Source organism: Chenopodium album, chromosome 17 (genome assembly GCF_948465745.1).
Source record: "Chenopodium album chromosome 17, dcCheAlbu1.1, whole genome shotgun sequence".
Taxonomy (NCBI): Eukaryota; Viridiplantae; Streptophyta; class Magnoliopsida; order Caryophyllales; family Amaranthaceae; genus Chenopodium; species Chenopodium album.
The window spans coordinates 32,938,948-32,950,475 of NC_137850.1; the positions used below are offsets into that span (position 1 = coordinate 32,938,948).

Genomic DNA, 11,528 nt, shown 5'->3' on the forward strand with positions numbered 1-11,528 from the left:
TTTGCTTTGCTCTTGAGTCATCTGAAACCACTTTCAGGACACCTTGGAACAGTTGGAAGTGTTATTGTCATTTGTCGGCCTTTTATTATTGACGGCGATTGCTCACTAGGATTAGTCTGTTTCCATATTTGGAAGCCCTGCACTTACTTTTTCTAGTTGAATTTGAATCATTGAGCTTTTTCATGACTATGGTCACATGTTTATGATGTTCACTTCGCACTGAATGTTTACCAATGCATACGGAAATATTACCTGATTATACTACCTTATGGTCTTTTGGTGAATGAACATTATGTAAGTATCATCATGGTTTAATTTGCAAAAATCCTAAAGTACATGGACAATATGTCAATACCAGGAGAAAACATGCTATGAACTTTAAACGAAGAAATAATGCAATTAAAAAAGCGAAGGGGTTATGATTATGGACTATGTCATAAGTGAACCCATATTAATATGTACTCGTATTATATAAAAGTATAAAGTAATTTCATTTTATACTTGCAGTAGCTTGAAACGATAATTTGCTACATTTTACTCGGTAACTTTTAAGAAGCAATCACTTGTGACTCATATTGTTCTTCTTGATTTACTCGACCAAGGTTATTCTGCATTCCACCATAACTTGTTAATTAAGGCTTTTTTAACAGCTAATATTTCACTATTTCAGGCATTTCAACTACTAAATTCCAATTTATTAATGTTCTTATTGTTGAGGAGTACTGTAGCATGTTTATTACAAGAAAAAAGAAAAATAAGCTTGCTTAGCTTAGCTTAGAATAAAATACGGAGTAATAATTCTCAAGAATTTTTTAAACACAAAATATGTAGTATGAGCGTAATATTTTTGCAAGGAAAGATATATAAAGTTGGACTAATTTTCTCTCAAGATCATAGAGTATGATACTATGAGCACATATGCACCTATATGAGAGTTGCATCATTGCATGACATAAGAAATAGAGATTTATGAGGCTGCGCTAGATTATGTTCATTATTGTGACGTGAAAATTTCTTGCATGGGATATTCATACCTCTTTCTATATTTTCTTACGGCGTAGGTAAAATATTGACTTCATATTTCTATTTGATTGAAAAGGCTGTAAATTTTAACTTTTATTTACAATTTATAAATGTCTTAAATTGTTTCAAAAAAAAAATGTCTTAAATTGTTTCACAAGTAGCATTTTAGCAAAATTTAAGAATAATGTAATGCATAACTATTTGTTAAAAAAAATGTAATGCATAACTATAAATTTAATAAGAAATTCAAGCCAAACTAGTTGAAGATAAAACTCTATTGCTTTCAGTATATGATAACAAAAACAAAACTAACTGTACAAACTTGTAGTCTTGTGATCTAAACAAGCCTATGACGGACATCACCAAAGTGAAACAAGGAGATATGCTACTCATACTAAATTTCAGACTAACATGACAAACAACGCACATCTTAAACATACTAAGAACTAACTATGTATGGATTTCTGAGATCAAGTTGTTCCTATTAAGCAAAAAGAAACTATAGCAAATAAAAAGGGACTTTTGACGCAGCTATACGTCTTCAGAAGACTAGATTTGTATCTTTAAACTTATCTGAGTTTTGTTGTAAAGCACCAGCAGTATGAACCAGAAAGGTGGATTTGCCAGTTTTGAAAAGATTCGCAATATATCCTAACACATGAAGTATTAACAAACTTTTGCATCGTTTCTCTTTCTTCTCAGTGCACAAGCTACAAGTAACTGTCTGCCACAAGAAAAGAAACCCGCATTAGAATCTGGATCAAGTTTTCTCTGCCAAACTGCCAAATAAAATAAGAAAAGCATCTTCCAATCGCAACGCAAAGCAGGGGCAAAATTAAGCATGGCTTACAAAACTTATAAATAAAAAATTCCCAAAAATGTTTCAGGGCAAGGCACATTTGAAAACTTAACCTGGTCTTTCTCAACAATCCTCTGACAATTCAACAGCAGAAATAATCAAATCTGAGATTTTCATGTATGTAGTTGAATTTCAGTCAAATTGTCTAGATTAAATGAAGCAAAAGGATCTTTCTTCTCTCCGTGCCATGCAGCAAAACAACCTTATGATACAAAGAGCTATTCTAACATTTTATAGTTATCTCATTGCAAATAAGGAAGACCAATAAGACAAGTTACATATCGAACCAGCAATTATAACGCCAAGTTTCTTTAGCTGTCAGTACAGCAGAAGATGCTGTTTTAGTTGCATAATGCTATTAATCTCCAGATGAACCATGAGCATATTGAAGACTGTAATACTAAGCTCGTGCAGATTAAGGAAGATTTAGAAGGAAAGTAACCCAGAGTTGCTTTGCTACTGTACTTGGCAGCACAGAAACAAAGTGGTGTGGGAGAAATGCCTAAGAACTGTTAGAAGGCCTGAGCTGCAAAGAGATTTGATGGTTGATAATCTTGATATCTTCCAGAAAATCAGTTTTGTTATGCCTGTTATGACCAGCAGGAATAACATGAATTGGTTCAAACATTCGTTTTGTAATTAGTTTTGGTGCTGGGGTTTTGTTTACCCTGGTTTGTCTGATGATGTTGTACAGTCTGCTTCAGTTGGCAGAGTTTTGATTGTATTTGTTTTGAGTTGTTAATAATATTTCCTTTTTAACTTTTTCAAAAAAAATAAAAAAATAATAATAATGACACCGAGTAGTTTCTCTAGTTCAATCAAATTCCAAGGTACTTTAAAATTCTTTATGGCCTATGCACTTCAGATGCATCAACATCATTGTTCCTTAATTCCCTCAGAAAGATAATGCATTCTGCTATTAATAGCAAGACGTCTATGGATCAGTTAAAAGGAAAAACCAAAGGTTTGCAGTCCAAAACATCCATATATGAACCAATCAGTACAAATAATATTATATAATATTGAGAAAACAAGACATTCTATATGGATTTATGTGACAAAAAATGGTTCTTTTGACCACTTCCCTACTGAAATAAGAGCACTGGAGCGAACAGAAAGGACATTCGCACTACAACTGTAACAAAACTATCTACCAGAACATAGATACCATGCAGAAGCTAATAGCTACCACGAAGAAAAAGGAAATTTTTTCAAATAAAAATAAATAAATTAATCTTGTTTGTCTCTCTCAAGCATTCGATTTCAGACTATCACTCTCTGCCACGCCAATTGCAATATTCAAAAACCAACTCAGGATTCGCAAAGACTTTAACCTTCCTTGCTCCTCAAATTTAGAATCCAAATTTACCTTTTCACCTTCCTTAGTTCTAAGTTATGCAATCCTCAGTTTCTCCTCTCTTAAAAACAATCACATCATCTTCTCTCAGGTTGCGAACAGCCAAACCAGGAGTAGGTAATGACAACTCTAAGCAAGCAGTTGAACATGTTGGTGAGCAGTCAGAAGATTGGATGCTTGGCAGGCTAACAGATGCACATATCAACTCTTTCTGACCAGCTAATACTCAGCTCTTTTCTCTAACAAGTAGAAATTAATATTCAATTTTTGTGAATAAGACCAGCTTCAAATTTAATCCCCCTCTAACAAGTTGAAATTAATATCCATTATTTGTAAACAAGACTAGACTTCAAATTTATGAACTACAATTGGGGAAATTTTCAACTTATATGTATGTCGTAGGCCTTGTAGATTCATGTTATATGCCAAAGGAATAATGTAATATAGGAGCAAAGGTTATAGCTACTGGTTGTCATGTGAATGTTGAAGCTATTTTGGTTGAGAATATTTAATGAAGTCTTTGTCTAAAGTTGGAATAATATTGTTTGAAGATAATTGACTCTGACTAATGAAAAGGAAGAATAAAAAGGACTGATCATAATATGCAATTGCATTAGTTGTATTCGTGTCTAGATTGTGTTATGGATTGTGGTTCAAACATAAGCCTAAATTTGATTGCTACACCAAATTGAAATTCCTGGATACCCTTCTGTCCCCATGGTAAAACATCTTAATAAAACAGAGATTTATAGCAGATATTTCAAACTTAATTCTTCTAACAATGGCTCATGTAGCCATATTCATGAGTAATCATTAAAAGATCAACCATCTAAGAAAAGTTTTAACATATTTTTGCAACATCAGCCAAAATGTATAGCCTCTAGATTGAAACCGCTTATGGACTCTCTCATTAGCCCCTTCCAATCTAGCTTCATCCCCAACCGCTCTATTGATGAAAATATCATCATCATAAAGGAGGTAGCTCACTTCTTCCATAAGTCGTCCAAAAAAGCTAACATTATGGCCCTTAAGATTGACCTCACAAAGGCTTTTGATAGCATCGAGTGGAGTTTTATCGAGGATACCCTTAGGGCCATTAATCTGCCTGAACATCTCATTACTCTTATTCTAATCTGTGTTTGTACCTCGTCAATTTCTGTCCTTTGGAATGGCCAAACCACTAATGCTTTTAATCCAACTAGGGTATTAGGCAAGGATGTCCCCTTTCCCCCTATATCTTTGTTCTTTGCCTTGATTGCCTTTCTTGTATGATTCGAAGTAAAGTCCACAATAACGATTGGAAACCTATGAAAATTGCAAAAGACATCAACTTATCCCATCTTTTTTATGCCGATGACGTTTTCCTTTTCGGAAAAGCTAACTTGGCTAATATTGAAACCATGATGGAGGTCCTTGATGAATTCAAAAACATATCTGGCCTTGCTATAAACATTAATAAATCTACTATCATTTTTCCTAGGAAAATGGACTTCAACAAAAGGAAGTCGATTTTTGATTCTGCAATATCAAGAACTCTTCTTCCTTTGGGAAATATTTGGGGATTAACATAAGCCCTAATAAACTGAAAATTAAAGACTGCTATGAGCTCCTTGGCAAAACCAACTCTAGAATAAGGGGTTGGCAAAGCAAATTGCTAAATATGGCTGGCCGCACAACTCTTATTAAATCTGGCTTAACTCTTACCCAATGTACGCTATGCAAACGAACATCCTTCCTATTTCCCTTGTTGGTGATCTCCAAAAAAAACATTAAGAAGTTCCTTTGGAATAGGGTCAACAAGGCTAGATACATCCCTAGGACCTCTTGGGGCATTGTTTGCAATCCCATTAACTGTGGGGGGTTGGGCATTAGGAACCTTAGAGTTTGGAATCTTTGCTTCATGGCCAAACTAGGTTGGAAGCTTCTTACCCAACCTCACAAACTTTGGGCTCAAATTCTAACCAAAAGATATCTTAAGTACTAACTTCCTTGATTATAATGGTAAACCTTCTGATTCTCAAATCTGGAAAGACATTCTTCAGGGTAGAGAAATCTTAAAAAAAGGCCTTACCATTCGTATTGGTGATGGAGAGGATACCTCTCTTTGGTATCACAAATGGTTAGGAGATAAACCTCTCTATCTCCATGAAAACATCTCCATCCCATATAATAAAGGCCATTGGAGAGTCTTTAATATCATAAGAGACAAGAAATGGTTCACCAACAACATCTCTCACCTTATTCCCTCTAGCATTCTTCTTAATATTGAAGCTACTCCTCTTCCTATTTTCCACTCCCCAAAGGATACTCTCACTTGGTACCTTCATGTCAATGGAGCTTTTACTATTAAATCGGCTTACTACTCTTCTATTACTCCCATCACTTCCCCTAGCCATTTCCTGTCTAACTTCCCTTGGAAACGAATGTGGAAAAACCATGCCCCTTTTAAGTATAAAATGCTATTTTGGAATATTATTAAAGGCATTCTACCTGTTGAGGTTGTCCTAGCCACTAAAATTCCGAATTTTGACCCTAAATGTACTAGATGCACTTGGAATAATGAAGATAATATCCACCTATTTCGTGATTGTCCAAATAGTATTGCCTTTTGGGCCCTCATTTTCTCTCACTTCCCTCCTACTGATTTTAATTTTACTGGATTTTACAATGATAATTTTGAAAATTGGATTTCCCTAAACTTCAATCATGATATAGGCTGGAAAGTTTTATTTTGTGTTGCTCTTTGGCATCTATGGTCCATCAGGAATAAAATTGTTTTTGATCAATCTATGGATTCCATTTCGACTTGCATTAATAAGTTTTACTCGGATTATGCTATCACTATGAAGCTGTCACAGGTTCATATTGATGTTGCTTCATCAAGTTCAAGTGTCTCTCCTAGAGTTTGGTCTCCCCCGCAACGAGGCTACTACAAACTCAACACAGATGGGTCTTGAATAAGCTTAGGGGAAGCAGGAGCTGGTGGTGTTATCCGCTGCAACAAATGGCAGATTGGTTACTCAATGAAAATCAAGACTCTTGGGCCAGCTTCTTCTGAATTGCTAGCCATAAGAGAAGGCCTCACTACAGCTTGGGAAAGGGGGATTTGGTTTTTAGAACTAGAAACTGACGCTCAAGCCCTCACCTATATGCTGCAAAATCCAGGCTACTACATGGACCATCACTTGGCTAATATCACCAACGATGTTTCTCAATTGCTTCAAAGGGAATGGAGTGTTACCATCCTCCATGTCAAGAGGACCGCAAACAAGCTAGCCCCTGGCTTGGCCAATATTGGGAGAATGCAGGATGACGAGCTTGTGACCACTTCCACGCTCCACCTGATCTCACTCACTCCTACATGAAGGAGCTTGCTAACACCGTTGCCATGACTGATGGCAACTGACAGTTACCAGTGTTCAGGGGCTGCTCATGAGTCTCTTCGAGGCTCCCCCTCTTTCTCTTACTATGCCAGTTTATGCTTTAGTTTAACTATTGCTTTTTCTGTTTTCTTCTTTTATGCCTATTTGCTTTGGGCTGGGTTCATGATTGCCAATTTTCAGCTTCAGCGCAATCATGGAACCTCATTTTGGCAACAAACTTGGTATTACCTAGATGATTTTATTCATCTAGTGTTTATGTAATATACTACCTCCGTTTCATATTTTTTGCAACTTTTGCCAAAAATGGATGCTACACATTATTTGCAACTAATCTTTTCTTTCCTTTTTAGGTTGTCATTTCTCTCTTTCTCTCTCCTCATCACATGCATTCTTAATTTTCTCTCTCTATCTTACACTCACAAACAAATTTTGCCTAAGAGTCCGTGCACTCTTCAAAGTTGCAAAAAATGTGAAACGGAGGTAGTATTTCTTTTTCTTGTTAAAAAAAAAAAACAGAAACATGATCAACACATTCTCATCTTCGACAAAAGCACAATCATCCCACCCTCCCCTTCTCTACATTTCCAAAAGAAAAGAGACACCAAAGTGCACTTTTGCTTTGGCTATGCCATATTCGAATCATTCAAATACAATCGATTCTCATTTTAATTCCAGCAGTAAATTAGAGATATTCATCATGATCATTGCCATAATTGCTAAATTCCCCACAAATAATATGCTTAACATTAGCTTCAAACTTCACAAATTAAACAAATTCCAACCACTTAAAATTACAAACTTGCTAATTAACACACGCAAACAAAACCATATCATAATTGCAATCATTAGAAAGCTGGAAACATGCACAATCCAAGTCTAACCTAATCTAATTATAATTAAAGCCATGATTACTATAATAAAGAACTCGAAAATACAGTAAAGTAAATTATACCAGCATCATCAGAATGTTTGGACCGTTTAATCCTAGCAAGCTGAAGCTGAGTATCCATCAACAATTTCATCCTCTGATACTCCAAATCCTTAGTAAATTGCATCCTATGCTTCTCTAAATCAATCAATTGCTCTTGCTTTACTGTTTCTACTCTCTCATACACTTCTCCGAACCTCATTATCGCCTCCGCCAACTGCCTACATCCATTGTTGAAACCTTCATCCTCTACTCTACTATCTCTTCTCTCTCTCCCACCGCTATCGCTCGATGTGCCGGTTCGCTCCGACGACTCTCTTTCTCTTTCCTCCGACGACTCATGCGCCTCCACCTCGGCTGCTGCTGCAATAACAGCCGCAAACTGCCGCCGGAAAAACGAATCATCAACAGGCACCGGCCGCTTTCGTATCAACGCCGACCTCGGAGCCACCGGAAACTTCGTCAGCGCCGTCGTCGTCGACGGAGTATCCGGCGATATTTTCCGACCAGAGGAGAGAGGTTTTTCGCCGTCGCCGGAGATGAGGAAATCGAGGCGGGAGAAAAACGGCCATGGACTAACGTAACCGCCGGAAGAATCAACAGTCTTAGATTTTTCGATCTTGTACTTCTTCTTCAACGTGTCGATGCGATTTTTGCACTGGATGTCGGTGCGCCGGCGACGGTCACCGGCGGAGTTGACGGCGGCGGCGACTTCGAGCCAATGGTGTTGACGGAGGTTACCGCGATTGAGAGCGAGGTGGTGGGAGCCCCAAGCTTCGATGAGAGCGTGTGTCGCATCTTCCGACCAGCAATCTTCCCGGAGAACGGGGGAAGCGCGGGTGAGAGTTGCCGGCAATGGTTGAGGTCGAGGTCGGAGCGCCGGCAACGGTGAGGTGTCGTCGGCGTTAGCGGCCATGAAAGGTTGCCGGCGAGATGATTAAGGGGGGTGTAGGAGAGAAAGTAATAATGAGGAAATTTTGTTTTGTGAGAAATTGTTTTTTAGGAAGGAATTATGGTTTGTGATCGGCGGGGATAAAAGGTGGGGGTGATATGGTAATTGGGCTGGGTTTAGTAAGGCACTAGCTTAAATTCCGTGTAATGCACAATTTTACCAAATTTATAAAGATTTATAATAACATAATTTTTCTTGCAAATTTTTTTCACTATATAAAATATACAATAAGGTAGGTTGTACCCATACATCTTAGGTATATATTTTAATTTTAAATTTTAATTTATGATTTTCTTTATAGTAATGATGTATGGTTAATTATCTCTAAGTAAAAGCAAAAAAAATTATTGAATTTGGGAGTGAAAAATTGCATTACATTCAAATTATTTTTTCTTGATATAATATCTTATAGAATGATATCTTATACAGTGAAATAGATATAGAAAATATGTGAATTTTTTTTTAAAAAAGTGAATTACGATTATATGATTTAGTTAATATTTTTTTAAGGAAGTGAATCATAGTGATATAAAGAAGTGAATATTTTTTTTCTCAAAAAAAAAAAGTTTTGGAGGGAAATAAATAACACCAAGAAGTGACACGTGTCATTCTTGGTGTCTGTTTTAGTATTATGTTATTGATGATTGTCCTCCTCACTTAAAAACTTCAAAATATAACTATATAGGCCCTGTTTGGTGGTTGCATTTGAGATAGCGGTTAGCATTTTTACCAGTCAAAGCACTACTAGAAAAAATTTGAGAATGTTTGGTAAGGTAGCGATTTCAGTAGCGGTTAGCGATAAAGATAGCTTTTAGGTAGCTTTTTTCAAACGTTAAAAATAGCAGCGGGTAGTGTTTGGCAAATTTTTATTATTTTTTAAACAATATGTATGTGAATTTTTATATATTTTAGTATTACAACCGCTACTTTTACCAAATATTCATACTATCAACCATTACTTTGACAGCTAACCTATACCCACTACTGATTGACAGCTACTCGCTACCTTAACAGCCCCGCTATTTGGCCGCTAAAAGCTACCCGCTACCACTACTTTTGCCAAACATGAGCATAGGCCATGTTTTGTGATAGCGGTTAGCGTTTTGAACAAAATACCACTAAAAAAAATAATAGTGACTGACAAGGTAATGATTCGGGTAGATGTAGTGTTTAGGTATCAAATGTTAAAGATAATAGGAGATAGTTTGTAAAATTTTTGGTTTGAATTAATATGTATGGATTTTAATGTATTTTAGTATTGTAACCACTACTTTTGCCAATCCCTCATACTATCAATCATCACTTTAATAGCTAACTTTTCCCCAAAACTAATTAGCAACTAAACATGGCATTGGGCCGTGTTGGGCCAACCAAAGACCTTTTTGGGCCCAGGCCAAGCCTGACCCAATATTAGTGGGCCATGCTAGATCGGGCATGAAATTGCAAAAACGTGGTCCAGGCATGGTCCAAGTCCATGGGCCTTTGCGATCGTGCCGCATTAGCCACGTGCTTGGCCATGGCTCACGGACGTTCCTCAATAAATCCAATTTTTCTTGCACTTTGTATGTTTTTTTTTTTTTTTTTTTTTTTGACACAGGCTAAAGCATTGCACTTTGTATGTTATGATATGATATATATGCAATGAATGATAGTTGATCATAAAACTTACTTTGTTTATTCTTCATTTTGCTTAATTAATAGTTAATTTAATGATTTTAATATTTGTATTAAGATATTTTGGTTGTACTAGTATAATGGTGATGGGTGTCTAGCGGTCTAGCCTATGGGCCTTTTTCGTTCTTCTATGGGCTAGGTCGTGTCGTGCCTACACTCCAAATTACTAGGTCCAGGCACGACCCATGACCCAACATGAATAGTGTAATATCTCCGTATTTTTATATTATTATATATATAAACTATATAATTTATTTATTTATTAAAATGATTTTTTTTACGAATTAATTATTTGAACTAATCAAACATACTTTAAATAACTAAAACCAAAAATACATAAATAAAATTATCAAAATAATTTAAATAAAGAGAGGAAAGAGAAGGGTGGAAGACCCAAACAAGGGGGCCGGTTGGTCAGCGGTTGTGCGACGGTGGAGGGCTGCCGATCGTGGCCGGAAGCACGACGTGGTCGGTCGTGATGTGGCACTTGGTGGCAGCTAATGGGTGGGTTTATGCTCACCCAAAACCCACGAAAAATAAACAAGGAGAAAAAGAAAAAGAAAGGAAAAAGAGAATAGGAAAAATAGCTTACCTTGACCTTTGACCTTTTGGGTGGCAAAATTTGGGGATTGAAGGGGTATTTATAGAGTAGGGTAAGTTAGAATTATTTAGGCCTCATAAGAAATGATATGATGGTAAAATAATTGACCTAAATAATAAGTAAATAGGATGATTGACCTTATTGTGAAAATGGGTTACGTTTGGATTAAATATTTATTGATCCAATATTAAAACTTGTTTTACTTATATTAATTATTAAATAGTTTGACCCCAAATTTTTTTTATAATTTAATAAAATACATTAAAAATACGGGGTATTACAGAGATCAACTTGGATTTTCTCTTCTTCTATTTACCCTCTTATTCCCTCCTTTCTTTCATTCATATAAACCCTTCTCTCTCTGAAATCTTCAATGGGATACTCACCCAACTCTTCCAACCCACCACAAACCCCAACACATCTCCCAACCCTACAATGCTTCAAATGTAGAGCACCTACCACCACCACCACCACCACCACCTGACTCAACCTCTCTTCCATCCTACATCCCAATCCGTCTACCTGTCGTCAACCTCCTTCCCAACATCGCCACCAAAAACCAACAATCCATCACCTTCACTTCCGTGAATCCCGTCCTATAACCCCACCATGTCCCTCCTCTCTCTCCTCCTTTCTACTTCACCACCCTCATCAACATACATCACCTTTCCTTCCGACGCTTATCAAAACCGAAATTCTACTTGGAATTGAAAGGGGCTTTCAGAATCGAATTGCAAAATCGTAAGATTTC

General features: G+C 36.6%; 1 protein-coding gene across 1 annotated transcript; it reads right to left on the reverse strand.

Annotated features, from left to right (window-relative positions):
- Positions 1 to 1,280: 1,280 nt before the first annotated feature.
- On the reverse strand, positions 1,281 to 8,599 carry LOC145587792 (trihelix transcription factor ENAP2-like). Its single transcript, XM_081644466.1, has 2 exons — positions 7,575 to 8,599; positions 1,281 to 1,747 (listed from the first exon to the last, which is right to left on the reverse strand). Exons 1-2 carry the CDS (start codon positions 8,464 to 8,466, stop codon positions 1,734 to 1,736), a joined length of 906 nt encoding a protein of 301 aa, XP_081500592.1. The 5' UTR covers positions 8,467 to 8,599; the 3' UTR covers positions 1,281 to 1,733.
- Between the last annotated feature and the right edge of the window lie 2,929 nt (positions 8,600 to 11,528).